Source organism: Enhydra lutris, unplaced genomic scaffold, assembly GCF_002288905.1.
Source record: "Enhydra lutris kenyoni isolate GAN:26980312 unplaced genomic scaffold, ASM228890v2 scaffoldscaffold57, whole genome shotgun sequence".
Lineage (NCBI taxonomy): Eukaryota > Metazoa > Chordata > Mammalia > Carnivora > Mustelidae > Enhydra > Enhydra lutris.
Window position 1 is genome coordinate 11,269,846 of NW_019154141.1, and position 23,169 is coordinate 11,293,014.

Consider the following 23,169-nt stretch of genomic DNA (forward strand, 5'->3'; position numbering starts at 1 on the left):
CTGAGGCTGTGGGGTGGAGCATGGCCGAGCCCCTGTTCCAGATGCCCCAGGGCCTCCTTAGGCTTGGAGCATTCTCCCCAACCCCAGTACCCACAGCAGCCGGGCCAGCCAGGTGTCGTCTGGGGGGGATTTCTGCAGGTGTTTCCTCTCCATCCCTCAGGACAGAACCCCTTGAATGTGTGCCCTTGCCGAGGTGGAGAGTAGAGTCGCCCTCCGCCTCTGTCTCCCCCGTGCCCCACCCCTCAGTGAAATGGGATGTGCCAAACTTAGGCCATCTCTGTGCCTCTCACATAGCACCGAAACTGGATGCTTGACTGTCCCTCAGCTAGCCCAGGGGCGACAGGAGAGCAGAAGCCACATGCAATGTATTTCTGTCCCCAAGCGCTGTCCTTGGTATGTGATGGTGGCAGTAATGACAACAGCTAACACTTCTGGGCATTCACTGGGTGGGTAAGGGTGCGGGCTCCAGAGCCAGACTCCTGTGTTCAGACTTCCGCTCTGCCACTCACTAGCTGTGTGACTGCAGGCAAGCTGTTTAACCTCTCTGAGCCTCTGTTCCCTCTTCTTCTCAAAGTGGGGATTATAAGTGTACCGACCTTAAGGGGTGGCAGAATGAGTCAGTGGCTAAAGCTCTGAGCCCAGTTCCTGGAACAGATGTTAGCTTTGGTCATCGTCCTCCTTGTTGGTTAACTTTTTTGTAGATGCTTTATTTTTTATACCTTTAAATTTTTTTGCAATTTTTTTCAGCTTTGTTGAGGTGTAACTGACCAAATTGCGAGGAATTTACAGTGGACAGCATGATGAGTTGATGCACGTTTGTACACCATGAAAGGGCTCCTCCCTCTGCTTCGTTCACACATCGCATCCATCCCTCACTTCTTACATAGAGACTTTTGATGAGAGCATTTGAGCTCTACCCTCTCAGCAAAGTTCAAGTGCACAGTACAGTGTTGTCAGCTACAGGTGGTAATTATTCATTGTTTACCGTGTGCTGGGCGCTGTGCCAAATGCTTTAGATAAATTATTTAATCCTCAGAACAGCTCCATTTCTAAGGTGAGGAAGCTTGAGGTGCAGAGAGGCTGAGTCATTTGCCCCAGGTCACCTGGAAGACCAGGTCCCCACCCCAGGCGGCTCAGCTGGCTCTTAGGGACCGCCCCACCGGGCGTTCATACCCGGGTAGCAGCTGAAGGAATGAAAGCAAACAGAGGTTGGCCCGGATCGTGGAAAACCTTCTAAGGAGCCCCTTGTGTTTTGTTTGAAGGCTCAACCACAGGAATTACCTCTTGGAGTCGCCCCACAAGTACAGTGTCGCTGACCTCCAGCAGGTGAGAATGCCTCCTTGACCCCCACACTTCTGTGGAGGGACCTCATTCCTGGAGAAATCAGAACTGGGGACGCAAGAGGGGGGCTGCAGCTTCTCAGGCCCTCAGTCTGCATGTCTCACTGTCACGTGCTTCCCAGCCCCTGGGGTGAGCAGGTGGCCGGTGGAACCCGGGCCACACGAGCTCCTCAGCCCCATCCCTGCTGCGGGGCTCATCCCCAGTGGGAGGGCAGGTCCCGGGGTGAGAGCCAGGGACATTCCTTTCCTCGAGGGAGGGCACTGTGGATTTGGGTCTCGTCTGCCAACACGGTTATCCCCAGTGACCTCTGCGTCCGGGAGCTAGACAGCCTCCTCGTTCGGCCTGATCCAGGGAGCCTTTCTTGCCCAAGCGGGGAGAGACTTCTTTGGGGGTAGGAGTCTTTCAGGTAGAGTGTCAGGAGCGGCCGCAGCCACGTTTTCCAGACGGCCTTGGCCTCGCTCAGCACAGCTGCCTGAAAGGCCTGGTGGCCTGCACTTGCCCTCCACAGATCGCAGATGGGGTGTACACAGGCTTCCTCAACGCCCTCATTGGATTCGCCTCCCAGCATGTCTACCACTGCGACCTGTGCACCCAGCGCGGCTTCATCTGCCAGATCTGCCACCACCACGACATCATCTTCCCCTTCGAGTTCGACACCACGGTCAGGTATGCGGGACCCCCGGCCGGCTGCCCACCCCTGCCCACAGCCGGCCCCGGCATTCCAGGAGGGCAGGAACCCAGAACACAGAGCCGCGGGCTGGGGAGGTCGTCTAGAGTAGCCGATGCCCAGGCCAGTCACGGCCAGCTTTGGGCCAGCTTGGGGGACAAGAGAGCCCTCCGAGGACCCCTCCCTAGACCAAGGAAGCTATCTGTCTCCCTCGAGAAGAGGTAGCTTGCTGAGTCTTTGAGTGGGGGCCTCAGTTTTGTCATCTACAAATGGGTTGAGAAGGGACTGAATGAGCCGCTGCCCCAGAGGGTGGGCACAGGCCACACAAAGTGGGCACCCAGTAGGGGCCCCCCACCTGGTTCCCTCCTGCAGTGATGCTGGTTCTTACCCGGTTAGCACTCATAAGGAGCCCCTAAATGGAAAAATTCAGCCGCCAAACCTCCAGCCCAGGTGGGAGTGGAAAACTGAGCAGGCGGGAGCATTCATTCGTTTGCAGTAGGTGTCTCATGGCCTAGATTCAGCCCCTGGGCTCCGTTTTTCAAACGGCAGGGTGTTCTCAGCATAGGCAAGGATCATGTCACGAGTCCCCAGCAGCATCGGTAGGAAGTGCGGCAGAAGGGAGCGTGACTGTGGCATGGCGCAGGGTCGGTGCCCCAAGGTTTTGTTCAGAGGTGGGGAGGCAGCACACGGGCCTTGGGTTGTGGGTGGCACTGGGCCTCCCCGCGGGCTCCGGTCAGAACGCTGGCTGCTGTCCCCCAGGTGCGGCGAGTGCAAGACCGTCTTCCACCAGAGCTGCGAGGCCGTGGTGAGGAAGGGCTGCCCCCGCTGTGCCCGCAGGCGCAAGTACCAGGAACAGAGCGCACTCACCTAAGCCAGCGTGCTGTCCCCACCCAGGACCACCGGGCAGGGACACCCCGCTCAGCTCGGCCCTCCCAGCTGGGTTTGGCATCAGCCTGGATCCCCTCAAGGTGTCACAGCTGTCTCCCCTGTCAGGAAGACTCAGATGTGACCAGAGCACGAGCCTACCCAATGAGGCCCTCGATGATGTCCCCCAATCTCTCTCCCATCCATCTGCTCCAAGAGGTGGGGACACCATCAGATGCCCCCTCGTCCCAGGGGAAGCGGGAAAGGGAGCTTTGCACTAACCAGGCCCCCAGCTCGCCTCACAGACGCGACACCTCCATGAGGGCTGTTCAAACACTGTGGACATGAGACTTGGGCACATTCTCGATTCCACATTCCTGATTAAAAGGTCTAGTTTTTTAAGACAGGTTTTTTTTTCCCTTCATATTTCAACAGAAAATATTTTTTTATTCTTGACCCTACCCAAGTCACCCAAGAAATCCAGGCATTCTCACGTGGAGCAAACATGTGGGAACATTTGGCCCACAGGCAGGCGGGTGGCGGGGAGGCCACCAGGGGGCCTGAGCCTGTCAGCCAGACTGGGCGCCTTTTCCTCCCGCACAGCGGGCCCTCGCTGCCCACAGCTCAAGTATGTGCCAAACTGCCCGGGAGCTGGCGGGATTGGTCCTGGTGACCACCTTCTTCCTCTGCCTCGCCTCTCTTCACCCTGCCCTGTCCTCCTCCCCTGAAAACCCTGTCACCTTTTTCCGGGTCAGAGCCCCCGGCTCCCCTAAGCCTGGGATTTCGGTCCCGGCAGGAGAAGGGAGTGACTCGGAACCAGCACTGTCAGCACTTTGCGCCTTCCTTGGTCCAGGCCAGGGTCATCTTCCCTCCCCCTCAGCCCCTTGCCCTCCTTGCCTACCGCAGACATCCAGCCCGATGGCTGCTGGAGACATGCTGTCAAGGGGACACCCCTCCCGCAGAGAGGGCAGTGACCCTGGGCCAGGGCCAGCCTTGGGCATCATGACTGCCAGGCTCCGCACTGTGTAGTGGTGACCCCCCACCCTGTCCTTCCACGAAGAGTGCCAGGCCTGCTGCAGAGATGGACGGGGACACATGGGAGCGGCCACCTTGTGGAGGGATGCCCAGCCTCAGTTTACAAAGCCATGGCTTCCCAAAACCTTGCTGGACTGGCCCAGGAGGGGCGCTGCCAGTACTAGAAAAGGTCACTGGAGGGTGATTGCCTTTTCAAGGGGTCTTGGGGTAGAGTGGGAGCCTGGAATTGTTTTCAAAATGACATTGAAACCCTGTGGTTCAGGGAGATTTCTCTGCTGCCTTCTCCCATCTCTTCTGGACCCACAGCCCCTCATCTCCCACCGGGGTCCTCTGGCCGTCCTGTCTGCTCTCAGCTTGGATGGGGGCCTCCGGTGGAGACTGCCCGTCACTGTTAAGAGATGAATCTACTCCCACCTCTCCCTTGGGGTTATTCGGCTGCTGAGTCACCTGCCCAGCCCTGTGGAGCGGGGTAACTTGTGCAATAGAACAGAGGAGGTGGTGGGCAGGAGGGGAGGGGAGGGCTGCCACATGGCTTCTCTGTCCCCATCACGGAAGACGGTGCACGCCTATGCCCAGCACACCAAAGCCTTCTAAATGGGAAAGTGGGTCCTTATCTCTGTCCCGCACCCCCACAGCCAGCATTAATGCTCCCCCACAAACCCAGCCCGAGAAGAGCCACAGGTGCCCCAGTCCCCAGGTGGACAGAGGCTGGCCGGGGATGGACGGTGCAGCTGGGGGCCACCCTGGAGGGCTCACTTGGGTTGGGTGGACAGGCTACCTCCTGTCCACAGCCGCCTCCCAGGGACTAGTAGCATTAGAACGGACCCCCTGCCCAGTAAAAGCTGCTGATGCTTCCAGATTAGTTGGCTTTTACCCTTTCACCCTCAGTGGAAAGCTGACGTGAACCTCAGTGGTGCCCACACTATTTTTAAAATGCCATTTTATGCAATAAACTGTTTCTAGTGAGGGGCGCTGGCCCTGAACAGTGCTTTGCAATGTGTGGAAGGAACTGCTGCGGTGTGATTTTTGAATGATTTTGCAGTAAACCTGATTTTCCTCACCTCTGGTCTCGCTTCTGAATCCTGACGCTGCCACTGGTTGGGGGAGGCCACTAGCCATCCTGTCGTCCTCGGATGAGGCCCCACTCTGCGCCTGTTAGCACGGAAGGCCTGGAGAGGGGTGGCTGGGGTAGACATCCGCAAGCAGGGGTCTGCGCACCAGGCGTGGCCATGCCAGGGAGGAGAGGCGACCTTGTTCGGTCTGTCCCTTCCCAACTAGGAGTCAGATGAAGGGGCTTTGGAGGGATAGCATTTCAGGCCCGTGGTGCGGAGGTTTCCTCACACACACTCATATGTGACAACTGAAGCAGATCCCTGAGATCCCACCACAGGGACTTCCTCCCTGTGCCTGTCAAAGCACAGACCCCTGGCCCCGGAACATGAGAGATGTCGCGACTGTTCCTCTGCTGGGTTTTCCAAAGCAAGTGAGGGGGCTCAGGGAGGAAAGGCTCTTTGAGCAGGGCCGGAATCAGGGTGCATGGTTTCAGGGCTCCATGTGGCCTTTAGTTGGCTGCTCCCTTGCCCTGAAGTTCCAGGAGGAGAAGGCCACCACTGCCCGTGGCAAGGACAGAGGAGGGAAACAGACTCATTCCCTGAAGCAGCTCACAGGAAAGTGGGATTGAAATATTAGGCTTTGCAGTTCCTTGTCCCTGAAGAGGACTTTCAGCCCCTGGGAGGGGGGAGGGGCCCCTTCTGCGCATCCCCTGAGCACCAGCTTCCCTCAGGGGCCTCAAGTCCCTCCAGGGTCAGTAGGGGGTGGGCTCTGAGAAGACTGAAGGACCTGGGTTTGAGGCCTGGGGACAGGGCCCCGTGACCTGGGTGCTCCCTGCCTTTTTTCTCCATCCTCAGCAAGATGCGTCTGTGGACATTCCTTTCTCCCTTCCCTGCTTCTGCCTAAAGGAAAATGTAGAGTTTGGAGACCTCAACCCAACACCGAAGGGGAGGGCACTCATCTTATAATAAAAATATTAATGTGTGTTCTTAAAATAATAATGTGATAATACTACACTGCTTCGTGCAACTCCTTCTCATCCAGTCTTACCAACCATCCTGCAAAGGAGGCGCCCCGTCCTGTCTACAGGAGAGAAAATGGAAGTGCTAAGGGCAGGCTGCTCTGGGCTTACCCTAAGGACAGCCTGCAGGGTGGCCCTCTGCTAGAGGACGATCCGGGCAGCTGGGGGATGGAATCGCACAGTGGGAGGGAAATCTGGCCAGAAGTAGTCGAGGAGACTACCCCCACCCCCAACCCCACATGCCATCATCCCGGCCCTACTGCTTCCACCTCCCAGGAGACAGCCAGGTGTGGCCCATGATCCCAGGAGGTGCAGGGGGGAGGGCGGCGTCTGACTCTCAGGGCGCTGGCCCGGCCCAGAGGGGACAGGAAGCCAGGACACCGGGGATTGTCTCTAGCAGCCGCAGCCCTGCCTCAGCCCGGGAGGAAGTTCTGCCGGGCGCTCTCCGCTGGTGCCTCCCTCGCTGTATTGTTGAACAGGAAACCGGGCTGCGCGGGAGCTGGGCGGTGGAGGAGGGAGCGGCGGACGCCGAAACCACGCGCGCCTGCCGGGACAAGTGGAGGCGAAGCCAGTGAGCGGACACCCCGAGGTGCCGAGGCCGGGCCGGGCCGGGAGTTGGTGGGGGCGGGGGTCGGGGCGGGGGGGGCGGTGCCGCAGGTGGCGGGTCCTCTCCCCCAGGAACGCCGCGCGCCTGCTCCCCTTCACCCGGCGCTGGGGTGGGAGCTGCGCGCACCCGGGAGCAGGGCCGCGCGGGTCGGATCCCCAGCGAGCAGCAGAGATGCGAAAGGCTGCGGTCCGTCCGGGGACGGGAGGGGCCCAGGTGCAGGCCACCGGCTCCGACCCAGGCGTTGACGGCGCTATGGTTCGCGTCGCCCGGGTAGTGGACCCAAAGCACCTCCTGGCGACCGGTCGGCCCCCGAGTTCCAGGGATCTTCCCGCTCCGCTTATTCCTCCGCTTCTCTACGCTCTCCCCGAGTTGGGGAAGGAGCCGTGTCCCGGGTCCCCTCCCCACCCAGCCCGAGACTCTGCGCTCGGGTAGGCATCCCTGCGGTGGGAACTCCGCTCCGAGTTTTTCCAGGCCCCGCCAAGCTGCGCCCGGAAAGGGACTGGGGAGGGCGGAGGTGGGTCCGAAGCGAGCAGCGCCTGGAGAGGGCTGGTGGTGGGTGATTCAGGGTGCAAATGGCTTCGCTAGGTATGGGAACCAGGGAGAGACAACGACCGGGGTCGGGCAGTCCCAGAGCAGCGCGCCCACGGGACGCAGAGGCTGGAGGACAGCAAATTCCGTGGCGGGGGTGGGAAGGAGGCGGGAGGGGCCACAGGGGTGGGACCCTACCCACCTTGGGCTCCGCTGGCCACCCGGCAGCACCCCTTCAGTCGCAGCCCTTCCAGCTGCCGCCCCTCCCTTCTGCCTTCACTTGTTCTGGGCCCTGCTTCCACCCAGCCGGCCCAGACACACTCATTCAGGCTCCCACTCGCCCCTCCCAGATACAGCCGGGTTGGAGATGGGGGGCAGCCCTCCTGAGCATCCCTCTCCCTCTTTGCTCCCCTTGCCAGCTCCTGCTCCCCGAGGTCTCCCCCGGCCTAGCCCTTGGAAGCCCCGCCCGAGGAGATGGCAGGGGCCTAACCTGCATCCATCCACTGGCTTTGCTCGTCCAGCCCATGGGCCCACAGAGACCTGACCCGCCGTGAGTGAGCCGCGGGGGCCCAGGGGAAGGTGACCAAGGGGTATCCTCCCAGGGGTCTGTTGACCTAGCTCCGGGCAGCTCACTCACCACACCTCCAGGGCCAAGTGTGCACCCCTTTCCCCCTCGAGAAAAGCTTAGGAAAGTAGTGAAGGAGCGCAGTGAGCCTCCCGCCAGACCCCGTTCTTTAGGTTCCTCAGCCTCAGCAAGCAACCGACTCCCAGCTGCTCCCGGGACACCTCTATTGGGCAGGAGATGGGGTCAGTGCAAAGGCTTGGAGCGACCAGCCCCTTAGGGAAGGAGCCTCTGATTCATCTCTTTGATGGGGAGATACAGGCAGGTTTACAGTTAGGCTCTGACCCCCAAGCCCAGGGCACTAAGAGCCAGGCGAAGCTGGCACGCGGAGGGTCGGGGTGCCACGATCACTCCAGGAGAGCTCGGGGGAGGACACCGCGTGGGTAGTCATTGTCACAAAGTGCATTCTCTGGGGGCCACTCTCGTGGGGCAATGCGGAGATCACAGGGCAGGTAGGCAGTGGGGGGGTGGTGGCAGAGCCTCCCTCTCTCGCGAGGTGGAGGTGGGAGCTGGAGAACACGGGGCTGTGCGGGCCGGTCTGGGCGGGCCTTGCTCCAGGTTCATGTCCGCGGCAAAGCCACTGGGTAAGGAAGGAGAAACCGAGAGAACCGGTTCCCCGGCCTTGGCAGTCCCGGTCCCTTATGCCAAGGCCCTCGGACTAGGGGAAGCAGAGACACTCCCCGGGTAGAGCGGCTCCGGGAAGGCTCCCAGAGCCCCGCGCCTCAGCTCTGACCCCGCCGGCCCCGGGGTGCAGAAGCCTGGAGGGAAGAGGCTCTGGAGACCCGGATTTCCTGAGGGCTTGTGGCGTCTGGGAGGGGCAGGGCAGGGGGCAGAGGGAATGGGCTGTTTCTCGCACTTCACAGGCTGAGAAACTGAGGCCCAGTCAACTTTGTAAGCAAATGTGGCCTATGGCCAGCAATCACCCTATCTCTTTGAGTCAAGGCTTCCTTGGCTGTCAAGTTGGACTAGTATTATCCACAATCTCCCCACCAAGGGATTGAATCGAGGCTCAAATCATAACCAATAACGCAGAATGAAAGTGTTGTCATAATTCCATCCGCGAGTGTAAGAATGGGAACGTTTTAACGTGTGTGGTTTTTTGGGTTTTTTTTTTTTTTGAGATTTTTTTCCAAAGATTTTATTTATTTATTTATTAGAGAGAGGGAGAGAGAACACAAGTAGGCAGAGCAGCAGGCAGAGAGGGAGGGAGAAGCAGGCTCTCTGCGGAGCAGGGAGCCCGATGCGGGGCTCGGTCCCAGGACCCTGGGATCGTGACCTGAGCCAAAGGCAGCCGCTTAACCAACTGAGCCACCCAGGCGCCCTTTAGAGATTATTTTACCCAAGTCCCCCGCTTTTGACATAGGAATACTGAGACCCTAACGCACACAAGGAAGGCAGCCTAGGGACTCGAACCCAAGTCTTTTGTCCCCGCCCCCCCCCCCCTCTAGAGTGGCGCTCCTCCCGGTTCGGTGGCCCTGACCTCCGAACCCTTCTTCCTTGTCGCCCACAGGGAAACGGCACGGCCGCGATGGCGGCAGACGTCGAGGGGGACGTGTACGTGCTGGTGGAGCATCCCTTCGAGTACACGGGCAAGGATGGGCGCCGCGTGGCCATCCAGCCCAACGAGCGCTACCGGCTGCTGCGCCGCAGCACAGAGCACTGGTGGCACGTCCGGCGCGAGCCCGGAGGCCGCCCCTTCTACCTGCCCGCACAGTACGTGCGCGAGCTGCCGGCGCTCGGGGACCCCGCCACCGCCTCGCCTCCGCCCGCGCTCCGCCCTGGCCCTGCAGCCCCCGAACCGCTGGCCTACGACTACCGCTTCGTGAGCGCGCCGGCGCCCGCGGGCCCCGACGGCACGACCACCAAGCCCCGGGGCCGCGTAAGCTCCCTGTGCGGCCCCGCGCGGCGCGGCGCGGCGACCCCCCGCAGCAGCCCGGCGCCGGGCCTGCCCACCTGCCTGTACACGCGGCCCGCGGCGCCCGTGAGGCCCGCGCAGTCCCTGGACGACCTGGCGCGCGCCGCCGTCGCGCCCCCTGCCGGTCTCCTCGGGAGCGCGGGCAGCTTCAAGGCCTGTAGCGTGGCAGGCTCCTGGGTGTGCCCGCGGCCCCTGGCGCGCAGCGACTCGGAGAACGTCTACGAGGCCATCCAGGACGTGCGCGGCCCGCCGCGGGAGGAGCGCCCGCCGCAGGTACGCGGAGCCGGGGAGCGGGGAGGCGGGCGGAGGGCTGGAGACCCTCTCGGCTTAGCGTCTGGCTCAACGCTGAGCAGCAGTGTCCGCTGGCCCTGGACGTGCTCCTTCACCCCGAGCCTCACTTTCCTCAACCAACAGGGGTGCAGGCTCCCCATCACTTACCTGCAATTCCAGAATGGCAAAGCCCCCCAGAGCCCAGATGTTTTCCCTAACTCGGTGGCAGAATTTGACTTGAGCCATGTGAAGCCACCCGTGGCACTTATTGATTACCTGTGGTTTTCCTGCACAAATGCAGATGAAATTGATTACGGCGTGCTGGCCCAAGCTTCCTGGCAGGTGCGTGCGCCACATGACCTAACAGCCGCACCATTCCGAAACTCTTCGGGGTATGGAGCCTTCGACCTGCAGGCAGCCCTTTCTCATAGAAGCTGGGGGGTCAGATGAGATAATGGATGTGAAAGTCAGGGGTCTGCTTCCCTTTTTGGCTTCTCCCAACATTTCAGTTCCCCTTAAAAAAAATTTTTTTTTTGATTTGTTTGTTTCCGGAATAGGTCCAGTTATAGTGAGGATTTTGTTGTTGTTTCAGAATCCAGTTGTGTTAATTTGGGAAATTGAAAATAGAGCACTTTTTTTAAAAAAAAGATTTTGTTTATTTATTTGACAGACAGAGGTCGGCTGAGGGGGGCGGAACGCAGGCTCCCCATTGAGCAGAGAGCCCAATGTGGGGCTTGATGTGGGGCTTGATCCCAGGACCCTGAGATCATGACCTGAGTCGAAGGGAGTGGCTTAACCCACTGAGCCACCCAGGCACCCCAATAGAGTATGTTTTAAAAAACACTTGTACATCCTCAGGATCCTTCGCATGGCCCTGACACCTGACATCTTGAACTTTAGGAACCTGGGGTGGGGGAGGGGGGGAGGGGGAGCCCTGGAGGGAGGATGTACAGACTCCCTTATGACAACTGCCACCAGCTGGGTGATTATGTGCAATTCACTTCCTCTCTCAGGGTCTCAATATGTCCTTTGGCCCAAAGAGGGGTGGAAAGCATGGATGGATGACCCCCAAACCTTGCGAGTCTCTGATTTCTTTCTTTGTACTTGATGTAATGTACTTGATGTAAACATTGATGCCTGGCACATGCCAGGACTGAGTCTGGGATGCCCAGCGGAAGGAGGCACCGTCCCAGTGTTTGACCTCCTGGGTCTTCCCACCGCGTGTACTGGTTACAGTGCAAAGAGCTCGGGATTTGAAGCTAGAGAGACTCGAATTTGACGCTGCTGGGTCACCTGCCAGCTGCTGAGGGGTCACTTAATTCCCCCAGCCAGGTGTCCTCCTGTGTAAAGGATTAGTGTTGTGAGCCTTCAACGAGGTGAGGCATGGAAGTACTTGGCACGTAGTAGGCGCTCTACCAAGGCTGGCTGGGTCCCATTGGGTACCCCTGTCTGCGCCACCTTCGCTCTGGTTTCTGCAAGGAGGAGCCCGCCCTCTTGTGGCTATGGCGGGGAACAGCACTCGGCGGGTGAGAACCGCGACCCGGACTCCGCCCAGAGGGAACGCGGGCGGGGCAATGGGGGCTCTTGTGCCCGGCGTCCCTGCTGGCCAGTTGGCCGGCTTCTCTGGGACAAATGGCTGGATGCCAGCGCTCCTCACCCCGGCGTCCCTCCGTTTCCTGGGCAGGCTCTCGGGGCCGCATTCCGGGGCCTCCCCACATTCTCCGTCCTGCTTGCCCCTCCGTCTTTCCGAGCAGTTACAGCGGTGTTGTGGGGGTGGGGGATACAAGTGATGGCGGAGGTAGTACTCGCTCGGGGAGGAACTGGGGCGTCTGCAGGAGACCTGGGTATCGTAGAGACGCTCGGCCTGGTCCGGCTTCTGGCCCTAATTCACTGTGGGACGCTAATGAAATGCTTAAGAAAACTTAATGTTTCCTCCCTGTGTGATGGGTATAATCTCACACTCCCTGTGATCCCGCCTTATTCCAGTGTCAGCTGTGGGTCTCCTTGACACCCCTTCCCCTACACACGCCAGGGTCGTGGGAAGTTGGTTCTCTCCTGGGAAGGAAACCTTGTTCTGCTCTTAGCTGTACAAGGCAGCATTTAGAGAAGGAATTTCCTGAAAGGTGAGCCTTCCTGGTTTCTTCTTGAAGGAGGCAGGAGAGGCGGCTCCTACCCTTCCCTTTCATTCACTCATTAACTAAGCAGGAACTGGCCTCCCACCGGCCAAGCTCCTGGTGAGGCACAGCCCCCCAGGCCCGGAGAGCTACCATCCAGGTGAGGGGCCTGGCAAGAGAGGACAGATGCCTCAGGCCAGCCTGGCACAGGCCATCTGGGGCAGAACGACACACAATGTCGTCATGGGTGTGGGTGTGAGAGGTGCACCCCTGGAGCCTTACAGCCCCGCCCCTACCCTACCCTGCTGGGGCGCTGCGGGGGAGTGGGTGGTGCCTGACCCAGCAGAGAGCCTCATGGGCTCTCACCAGGGATGTGGATTTCATTCTGCAGCTGCTGGAAGATTCTTAGCACAGAAGGGAATGGGGCACAGAAAAGACCCCGGTGGCTGGGACTTTGAGAAGAACAGAGGACCTTCATGGTGTCCCAGGCACGCAGGGATGACGGGAGATTTGGGAAGCCGATGCCAAGGGATCTGGGGGCTGATGGGCTGAGGAAGGTGGGAGAGAAGGCGGGATGTGTCCCTGTCTCCCAGTTGCATGCCTCGCAGACAGTGGTCTGTTTATCCGGTGGTGACAGGGCCAGGGAGACTGCTGCCCAGGAGACGGCCCTCAGCCCGTAGTGCTGGAGATGGGGCTTCGGAGAGCGGAGAGCGTGTGGAGAGGAAGAAATAGGGAGCAAGGCGGAAAGCAGGAGAGTGCTGGCCCAGACACCGAGAAGTGTCCAGAAGGAAGGAGAAGTCAGATAAAGGCCATTAAACATTTATCAGAAATGGTGACCGCAAGGTCAACCAGCCACCTTATCAGGAGCAGGTCAAAGGGTTACTGAAGGCAGAAGGCGGACGTCAGAGGGATGAAGGTGAGGACACAGGCCACGGGTAAACAGTTCGGAAGCTTGGCAGGGAAGGGAGAGACGCTGTGTGGCCAGAGGCAAGGCTCCCCAGATCGAAGTGAGTGGTCAGGGCCCAGAAGGGGGGAGGCTGAGGACGGTAAGGAGGAGGTTGGTGAGACAGGATTGGGGGAGAGAGGCCAAGGGGGTGCCCAGGGCAGAGGGGGAGCAACCCACTGACTCTGAGGCAAGGGGCAAGGATGTAAAGATGGAGCATCAGGGTCGTCTCGAGGAGGGTACACCAATGGCCAAGGGGAGAGGGTGGCATGGGGGTGGGGCCGTTGGCAGAGGCAGAGGGACCCCCCCCCCAGAAGAGAGAAGCCTCCACATTGGGTGGCATTTTCCGGTCTTGTCATTCACCTTCCAATCAACTAGCCCGTAATGAACACCTGGTGTATCCTGGTCAGCGGGCTGGACCCTGTAGACACAAAGTGTGTCACACATGACAAGACATGACCCTGTCCCAAAGGGGCTAATGGTCCTGTGGGCTCTCACCCAAAGGCTCATCCTCGCAACAGCTCAGAAGGCAGGCATAGGTGCCCCCCTTTGCCAGAATGCAGCGTTCAGAGAGGGGTTAGTGGCTGGCTGAAGGTCCCCCAGGCAGGAGGTGGCCGAGAGCAAGTCACTTCCATGCTTCCTGACCCCCAGCCCTGTGCGGGCCGTCAGGTTCAGTCTCAGCCAGGTGGCCTGTGGGCTTGGCCATTCCCCTCCCCTCGGCGGGGACAGTACAAGCCAGAGGCGAACACGGATTCCCTAAGAGGCCTGTATGTGCCCAGTCCTGGGCACGGGCCACAGGGAGGGACGCAGGAATTCCAAACCTTCATCTCCCACGCGGCCCCCCGGGGGCCTAGGAGGAGACCCAGCTGTCCCAGGAGAGGGCAGAGGCGCACCTCCGGAGGAGGGAGAGAAGGAGGAGGGCTTTGCAATGGGAGCTCTCTGCCCCCACCCCCTCAAAGGAGGGGCTTTTTTGAGCCTGGAAGCCTGGGGGGTGGGGCCCCTGAGACTCCTCCCCTGGGGGTGGGGAGGAGTGGGGACCTGCTGACTCCGGGATTTCGGGGTGTGGTCACCATCCCCGCCCCAGGGCCTCGGAGGTGGAGAGGCCCAGGCCGGCAGTGGAGCCTGCAGCCCACCCCTGCTGCCCAGGCACTGGCCACAGGCAGGAGAGCCCCGGGCCTCCGCAGCTTCCCGGGCAGCCGGCCCAGGAGGCGCCTCACCTGAGTAGGCGGCCGAACTGGAAGGAGCCCCAGGGTGGCCCTGGTTGCCTGTCCTCTGCTGAGAACTGTGAGTGACCCCTTAACTCCGAATGGAGCACAGGGGGCATGGCATGGCAGACTTCCCACTCTCTCCCCTCCTTCCCTCACCTCCACCTGCTCTTTGCCCGGACCCGGGCTGAAACCCACCTGCCCGGTACCTCACCCTCCTCTCGGGATCGCAGGCCTGGCACCCACTCCTTGGGACACACTCCAAGAGCCGCCCCAGGCAGCTCTGATTGGGACAAGGGAAATGGACTTGGACAGACCCACCTGGATCTCCCTTTGGGACAAGTGGGGGCCCTCTGGAAAGGGAGTCTAGTAAGAGCAGGGGAGCTGAGGCTCGAGGGAGGGTCCAGTGAGTCCCCCTCATCTGGTCTTTCTCCTCACCCCCTCCCCCACCCAGGGAGGTCAGCTGCCCTGGGGTGGCCCAGTCGGTTTCTTCACACCTGGCCTGACTCACCTGCAGCCCCAGGCTGACCTTGGAGCCCCGCTGCCCAGCCCGTGGCCTGACCCATGAAGGAACAGGTTCTTGGGTGCCCCCCCCATCCTCGGCCCACATTCCCAGCCACCAGTGGTCCTCCCCACCCACTGCTCCCTGAGAAGAATGGAGCAAACCCCGGGGGCTTGGCAGCCCCCATGGCTCGATGGGGTCCCCTGGGTGATCTCCCCTGAGCCTGGGCCTTATTATTCACCTCTCAGTCTCTGGTTCCCCTAACCCCCCCCAACCCCGGGCCTCCTGAGACAGGTCCACCTGCCTCCCCACTTCCTTCCTGAGCCCCAGCAGCTGGCTTCTCTCTCCATCTATTTTCTCTGCCTTTCCTGGGGCTGTCTGTGTCCAGCAGTGGGGAGGGCCAGGCATGCGACACTGAAAGGCAACCCCAATGACCAGTCAGTGCCCAGCCCTCAGCATGGGAAAGCCCATCAGCATGACTGGGGTCAGCTGATCAGAAAGCAGACCCTGTCAGGGGACAGTTCATGTTGGTTGGCATTGAGGGAAAGGGGGCTGCCGGGGACTGGATCCAAGGGACACAGGGGTTCTTGCTAAAGTTCAGGAGGATCTCTTGCCAAACTGAGGAAGGACTGTGGTGTTGAGGGGACTTCCAGAGCAGCTGCGAAAGTGTAGTGAGGCCTGCAGGACCCAGGCTCTGGGCTCCTACGGGTGCTGCCCCGCGTCCTCTCCTTCCCCTGGGTGGAGGTCCAGCCTGAGGCATCAGGGGAACAGAGCAGGGGTCCCTGTCAAAGCTTCCATGTCTGTCCCAGGGCCTGGGTCAGCTTGGCCAGAGAGAGGAAGCCAGAGGAACCAAGAGAGGTGCCAGAAGGGGCCCGCCCCCAGCTCCCCCCAGCCACCTTCCCCCACTGTCTGTGCAACTGGAGTGCTCCTGGCATCATCTGAATTTGCCAGTTACTCTTCCCCCCATAAAAATAGTTTCATGCCACTGCTAATGGGGGGACATCTCCATCTAATGACGACTAGCATTTTGGTTTCTCTCCATCCATCCTGCTTGGCTCTGGGTGGGAGAGTTTTGCAGACCTCGGGAATCCCGGGGCACTGACAACGGCACTGTGATTTTTCACTTACTGTGTCATTGATCCAGGACGGAGCAGGGGTGGACTGGGCACTGGGAGGCAGTGAGACACAAGGCGTGGTCCCTGCCCTCAGGCAGCTGACTGGGGTAGAGAGCTGGGCAGGCAAACCCAGGGTTCCTATCTGTTGTGGTGGGAGAACCTGCAGGTGCCACGGCTGGAGAGAAACCTAGGGTCTCCTCCTGGCCAAGGGAGAGGGACAGCAGGTGCATCCCAAAGGTTTCTACCATTCAGCCTCCTCCATGAACCCCTCTGGGCCTGGTGCTTTGTCAGAAGCACACTTTCTCTTCAATGGTAATTGGATCTTTCCAAGTTTTCCATTCATTCTTGTTCATTTTGGCCATTTTGGTTTTTGACTAGGAAAGCATTCACTTTTTCCTCGATTTGCAAAATCTTCTAAATTTACTTCTAAATTTACATATGGATTCCTTTGTGACCGAGGAAAGGATTTTTTTCCTAAGTTTTTCATAGCCGTGGAAAAATTGTATATTTTCCATTTAAAGGACATCAGGTACCCCCCCAGAGATCAAGCCAAGCTGATGGACGCTATTATTTTTTTTTAAAGATTTTATTTATTTGACAGACAGAGATTACTAGTAGGCAGAGAGGCAGGGAGAGAGCGAGAGGAGGAAGCAGGCTCTCCGCCAAGCAGAGAGCATGACCCAAGCCGAAGGCAGAGGCTTCAACCCACTGAGCCACCCAGGTGCCCCATGATGGACACTATTATTGAAATGTGGGTTTTCTTTGTAGATCTCTTTTTGGTTTTGTCTTTTACTCCAGGTCCGATAGAGGTTTATTACATCTCCCACTCAGATTTTCTCAAGCAAGTTCTTCTTGTACTTTTAGTAGGTTTCACTTTTGACGTTGAGCTAGAGTACCGCTGGGAGCGCCCCAATCTGGACTGCTCTGTCTTCACAGAGCTTGCCTTTGTATCACGACTCTTTATCCCATGGGGTCCTTGCGACCCTAAACTCCACCTTTCCTCTTAAGAACCTGGCCACTCTTTGTATTTTGTTCGATTTTATTTTTTGCACTTGCCAGTACCTCTCAGTATCCTTTAAGTTTCAACGTTATCACCTTCTCAAGTGTCTTTCTTAAGTGTGTGTGTGTGTGTGTGTGTGTGTGTGTGTGTGTGTGTGTGTCATACCACTGAATTTTGAAATCCAAGCTGACTGTCTTCCGATGGGATAATGCACTCTTTTGCGATTTTGTTTAATAACGGACCCAGCCTACTGGATTTTGTTCCTAATGGATTAATTACATGTATTGGTTTTCCTGCGGTTTGTTTCCCCCTTCTATCAGGCTGCTACTGATTCTTTTCTTCTCCGCCTGTCACTCCCGTTGTCCTGTGACACTTGGCATTTCATTCATGGCTTCTGCTTGTCCCTGGGGTTCCTAGTCAAACATGCCCTTGGATGTGCAGAGATGGGGATTCTTTTTCTCAGCACTCCCCCCTCCCACGGAACTCATAGAACCCCATCAGTGTCTATACACAGCCTTGGGTCTTTTTTTTTTTTTCAGCTTAGAGAAATCTGTTTGTTGCATGATTGTTGTGTCTTTGACTTTTTCTTTCATTTTATTTGCACGTTGGCTCTCTTGACGGGCTTCTCCAGTTTTGTAGTTTTGCCCCCTTTCTTTCTTATCTCTGTGTGTGTTTGTTCTGAGAGATTCCTCCTGCTTTATCTTCCAGGCCACAGATTTGAGTCTGGAGTGTGACTCTCTAGCCTCACCTTCAATGAGTAGCGCAATGATATATTCTAGGTTCTAAAATAGTCTTTTTTTCTCTCTCTCTTTTGTGCTTTACTTGAATCTCCTTAAGAATTCTTTTTTGGTGTTGTTTGGGTTGTCCCTGTGTTTTCTAGCTCCTCTATCTTGCTAATAGCGAGATTTTCTTAGTTAGATAATGTGGGACACCTGGGTGGCTCAGTGGGTTAAGCCTCTGCCTTTGGCTCGGGTCATGATCTCAGGGTCCTGGGGTCGAGCCCTGCATCAGGCTCCCTTCACAGCAGGAAGCCTGCTTCTCCCTTTCCGACTCCCCCGGCTTGTGTTCCCTCTCTCGTTCTGTCTCTCTGTCAAATAAATAAATAAAGTCTTTTTTTTTAAGTATATAGTAAAAACTCCCACACGTACCCCTGCTTCTGTGCCTGTTCTCCATCAGCTCTAAGTCACCACTTTCATTAATTCTTTCCCTACTCTTCCGGAGTTTCTTTATACAGATACGAACTTGTATGAAACCACATTTGATTCCCTGATTTTTCTGTCTCCCTTACATACAGGTAGCAAGCAGTACACACAACCCTATATCTTGCTTGTTTTTTGCCTATTTGATTTAGCAACGTACCTTGGAGATCGCGCACAGAGAGTATCAGTCCCCTTCCTTGTAGCTACATGGGTTTTCCTTGTAGGAATGTATCATAAATTCTTCAGCCGCTCCATGGTTGATGGGCCCTTGGACTGTCTCCCAGCTCTTGCCATTACGCACAAATTTATAATAAATAATCTTTCGTGGAGTACAGGCGGTAAATCAAGGATGAATCCCAGAAGTAGGATCGCTGGGCAGAAAGGTAAACGATGGGTATTTGTTCAATTTTGCCAAATTGCTCTCCCTGTCCGTGGGGATTATACCAGGTTACATTCCCACCAGCACAGATGTGAGCGTCTGACTCCCCACAGCCTTGCTAACCACGTGTCGACAAGATGTTGGTTTCTGCCGATCCAGTAGTAAAATATATGCTCCAAAGGCAGCTGGGATTTGCATTTTTCTTTTCAGCGAGAGTGAGCATCTTTTCATAGATGTAGGGTCTGTTTGTTTTCCGTTTTCTGTGACGGGTCTATTCATAGCCTGTGTTCCCTTTTCTGTTGAGTTATTGGTTTTACTTATCAGTTATTAGGAGGCTTTGCCGTTCGAGGGAGACCAGCCTTGGATCTCCAGCATGAGTTGGAGTCTCCCCACATTTGTCTTCTGACTTTGCTCATGTCATGTTTTGGCCACACAAATCACTTAATGTAGAAATCACTAATCTTATGGCTTTTGGATTTTGAGTCTTTGTCACCAAGATCTTTTTTTTTTTTTTTAAGATTGTATTTATTTATTTGAGAGAGAGAGAATGAGCGAGAGAGAGAGAGCATGAGAGAGGGAGGGTCAGAGGGAGCAGTAGACTCCCTGCCAAGCAGGGAGCCCGATGCGGGACTCGATCCTGGGACTCCAGGTTCATAACCTGAGCCAAAGGCAGACACCCAACCAACTGAGCCACCCAGGCGCCCAAAGGTCTTTTTTTTTTTTTTTTAATAGAATTTTGCTCATGTTTTCCTCTTTGAGTCTTTTTTTGGGGGTTTCACTTTTTATGTCTGACTCTTTGATCCTTTTGGGGGGTGTATCTGAGCGGACAGAGTGAGATGTAGACCCACTGTTAATGATTTTTTTGTGTGTGGTTGGCTGTCCAGCTGTCCCGTCACCTTTACTGACAAGCTCCTCTTCTCACCGGGGTTTGTGAGTGGTCTGCAGCAGGTCCGGATCCCGCTGAATTAAGGTCTGCCAGCTCCGGCCCATTTGGGGGTTTTTCTGCTCCAACTCTTTCCAGCTACAGGCTTACCAGAGGAGTGGGATTGATTTGTCTTTGCTCACTGGGGCTGGGATTGAGCTGTTAGAGTACCCCACTTGATGGGGCCCGAGAGCAGAGGAATGGTGGTCTCCGCCAGGGGGCCGGTGGGGCTAGCTGGCCAGGTCCCCTGCAAAGACACCATCAGAAATTCTCCCTGCTCCCTGCCCCTCGGCATTCCCAGCTTTCCAGCAGAGAGCCCTGAGCCCACGTGTTTGGCTCCCCGTGGGCTCCTCAGGTCACCCTGCCTTGCCCCTAGGGTCTTAGGGTGGGCCAGGTCTGCCCTGGGGCCCCCTGAGTTCCAGCTTCTGTCTCAGGCACTCCGCCCATGCCAGCCAGCCCTGGCCACCGGCTGGCACAGCCCCTTCAAAGAGGGTCGCAGTAGGGGGAGGAGAGGAGCAGGACATGTTTAAGCTGCCGTATTTCCAAAATTCCTAGCACCAGTGCCGCATCATAAAGGGAGAGAAATTACTACTGGGGGGAGTGCAGGGGAGAGAGCTGGAAGGGCCAGTCTTTCTGGATAAGAAACAATGAACACTTCACAGAGTCCTAACATGGAGATTGCAGAAGAGTGAGAAAGTCTATGGGAGGGTTTTCTCCTTCTGTTATGAAGATTGTCAAACATACAAAGAAACCAGAAGAATAGTAAAAGGAATATAATTTATACCTATTACTTAGATTTAACAATTACTGCTCTCCAAGTTTGTTCTTTTTTTTTTTTGCCAAGAAACAATAAATTCCAGACTTTATCATATCTCATCCCGCCAAAATTCAGCATATATGTCTTAAAAGTGTTTTTCTCCATAATCACAATACTATAACCATTATTATATCTAAAAAAATCACATTAGTTCCTTAATAGCATCTCAGACCCGGGGCATAGTCGAAAGCCCCTCGTTGTCCTGAAACCGATCTCTCCCAGCAAGTTCGTTTGAACCAAGGTCAACTCGAGAACATGCATTCCACTGGACTGTCCCTTCAGTCTCTCTTGATGGTCCCCTCCCTCTCCTCCTGCCCTGGTAGAGGCCAGACCCATTGCCCCATAGAACATCTATTCTGGATTTGACTGTCTGCTTCCTCGTGGTGCTGTTGCCGAGTTCCCCCGATGTCGGTGATACGTGCAGACTGACAGGTCTGAAAGGCTTAGGCTTTTCAGCACCGTGCTCGGTGACCCTAGGTCTCGGCTTGAACAACCGAGATGATGCCCAGATGGGAAACAGGAGAAGGAAGGTGCCCGCGGTTTGGGATGTGCATCTCTGGAAGCGTATCAAGGACACCCAGGGCAGCAGTCGGGGGCCTGCTCCTGGAGCTGCGCTGGCAGGTCGTTACCCGAACAGAGCTGGCTGGGCTTCCCCAGGACAGCAGAGAAGCAAAGGTGGGACCAAGCATCAAGGATGTAGACAGAGGAAGAGGAGCACGGGCCCAGAGCCCAGCAGGCACCTGAGGAGGAGGGAGAAGGCTGTAAGGACTAAGTGCTGGAGGGGAGTCACACCCAACAAGGACCACATTTGTCACGAAGGAAGTCACAGGACACGCAAGCTGTGGGCTGGATGTCAGGGTGAGGGGCCAGCAGGATAGTGGGGATGTGCCCACTTTCAAGAAGTGGGCTCCAAAAAGGAGGCAGATGGAGCTGGGTCCAGGGGCCTCCTTTTGCTTTTCAATGGGGAGACCTCAGGGCACCTGGGTGACTCGGTTGGCTAAACGTCTACCTTCAGCTCAAGTCATGGTCCCAGGCTCCTGGGTTCAAGCCCCCCTTCCCCAGTCAGGCTCCCGGCTCAGCGGGGAGCCTGCATCTCCTTCTTCCTCCCCACCCCCTACAGATGCACGTGCTCGCGCGCTCTCTCTCTCTCTCTCTCGCTCTCTCTCTCTCTCTGTCGAAGAAATAAATAAAATCTTAAGAAAGAAATTAAAATAAGATGGAGAGACCTCAAGTTTGTTGAAGTGCCAAAGGGTCAAAGGCAGTCAAATGGGAGGGGTTAGAGATTTGAGGAACAGCTGCTTCTGGGCAAGCGAGAGAGGCGGTGGGATCCCAGGATCCCCTTGGGCCTGCTCGGGGGAGGTCACTTTGGACAGGGGCACCTGGTCCCTCCACTAGGGAAGTGAGGAGGAAGGGTGAGTGCATGTGCCGCTACATTTGAAGCCCCAGCCACATTCTCCTCCCTAGGCTGGCTCCCGAGTGCAGCCTCCGCAGGCCCACAGTTTCCTTGACAGACGGTTTCTCATTCCTCCTGGCCCAAGCTCGGGAGACAGCCTGGGTGCCTGCCAGCCTTATCCAGAGCACAGGGCGTGGGAGTGGCGAAGGGGCTCCACCCCAGGCCCCACCTGCCCTGGAGGAGCAGGCCAAGCCCACAGTCCCAGGAGGCCACTGAAAGGCTGGGGGCAGAGTCCAGAGCCAAGGGCATTCCATCGAAACCGAGAAGCAGAAAAGCAGAAGCACAACCCTGCCTTCTTCCCCACGGTCCCCGGTGCGGGGGGGAGAACTCGGGGGCCTGCTCGGCACTTTTTCGGAAGCCAGGCTTGCAAGCAGGGAGGGAATGACAGACAGCCCATTCTATGGATAAAGAAACAGAGGCCCAGAGATTCAAGGGGCCGCCCAGAGAGAAGCTAGGGCACAATCCACGTGAGAAGCCATGTCCCTGAATCCTGCTTCGTTCTTTTTTTCCTTTTAACCCAGGGACGATGCTTCTGCTCCAAACCCCAGGGAAGAATCTCATCTCGGGCCACTGGGTTGGGACCCACAAGCCACAGGGCAAAGCAGTAGGATTACACCGAGCCTCACCTTAACACAACCTGTCTGAGCCGCAGCCCAAATCACTTCTACCAGACTCTCCAGGTTCGGGGTTGGGACGGCGGTGCTTGGCAGCTCCAGGCATGGTTCCCCACAATTCTGAGGCTTGGAGACCCTGGAGGGTGACCCACTGCACACTGGTGGACTTGTCTGTCAGGGCTAGGGGCGGATACGGTGAGGCCCGGACTCTGTCCTGGAGAGGGCGTGCTCAGGGGAGGGAAGGATTCCAGTTCTGGGCACTGCGCTAAGCTCCCTGAGGCAAAGATCACAGTTTATTCTCCACTCTTCCTCCACCCAGCCTGGCTGGCCTGGAGTCAGCAAAAGAGGTCCTGTCCCCTCCGTGACCCCCTGAGCCGGTCTCTGGGCTCTAGTCACTGGTTTGCAGGCATTTCTTTTGCCTCTGGCCCCAGAGAGCTGATAGGATTTTCTGGTTGCACCTGCTTATGAGGTTTTTGGGGAGAAAGGGTGAGGACAGAGGGCTGGAGAGGCGGCCCGTGTGCAGCTGGCTTCTTCTGTCCCCTCCTCCACCGTGTGTGAGGGTGTGGTTAGTGGGGGAGGACCCCGGGAGGGGGGAGAGCTGCTGTGGTCACACCTCCTCTCCCCGGGGAGGGGAGGCCTGGACTGGAGGCTGGAGGAGCCAGCCTCCAAGAGCAGCCTAGAGCTGTGTGGGTTTGGCTCTGTCCCCAGGGTGTGGGGCCAGAGCCCTCTGGGAGCCCCCCCCGAGCATGGGGCCAGACTTATTCCTGGGAAGAAACACCACGTGGCCTGCATTTTCTGTGGTCCCAGTCACCTGTACTGTCACTCTTGTTTCCTGCCGTGGGGAGACCCCCCCCCTTCCTAATTCTAGAGCAGGCCAGTGCTAAGGGCCCGGGTTCCCCCACCTGCTTCCTCTCTCTCCTTCCCCTCCCCAGCTCCTCCCTGCTGCTGGCTGCCCTGGCATTTACAGAGGCTCTGCCGGTCTCCTG

The 23,169-nt window shown here is 57.4% G+C and overlaps 2 protein-coding genes across 5 annotated transcripts in view; both read left to right on the plus strand.

Moving 5' to 3' along the window:
• LOC111158078 (pleckstrin homology and RUN domain containing M1) overlaps positions 1 to 4,967 on the plus strand; it is a 46,599-nt gene extending 41,632 nt beyond the window's left edge. For 2 of the 3 annotated variants that reach the window (XM_022519902.1, XM_022519901.1), the window contains exons 10-11: positions 1,263 to 1,326; positions 1,850 to 2,761. In XM_022519902.1, the coding sequence (XP_022375610.1) occupies positions 1,263 to 1,326; positions 1,850 to 2,233 (448 nt within the window). In that variant the 3' untranslated portion in view covers positions 2,234 to 2,761. The other variant, XM_022519903.1, reaches the window with a different exon arrangement.
• A 1,543-nt stretch (positions 4,968 to 6,510) lies between these two features.
• The window catches only part of LOC111158080 (Rho GTPase activating protein 27), a 30,796-nt gene continuing 14,137 nt past the window's right edge, over positions 6,511 to 23,169 (plus strand). The window contains exons 1-2 of one of the 2 annotated variants that reach the window (XM_022519905.1): positions 6,511 to 6,567; positions 9,246 to 9,923. In XM_022519905.1, the coding sequence (XP_022375613.1) occupies positions 9,264 to 9,923 (660 nt within the window). In that variant the 5' untranslated portion in view covers positions 6,511 to 6,567; positions 9,246 to 9,263. Of the gene's footprint in view, positions 6,568 to 7,600; positions 7,664 to 9,245; positions 9,924 to 23,169 lie in introns of those variants that run through there. The other variant, XM_022519904.1, reaches the window with a different exon arrangement.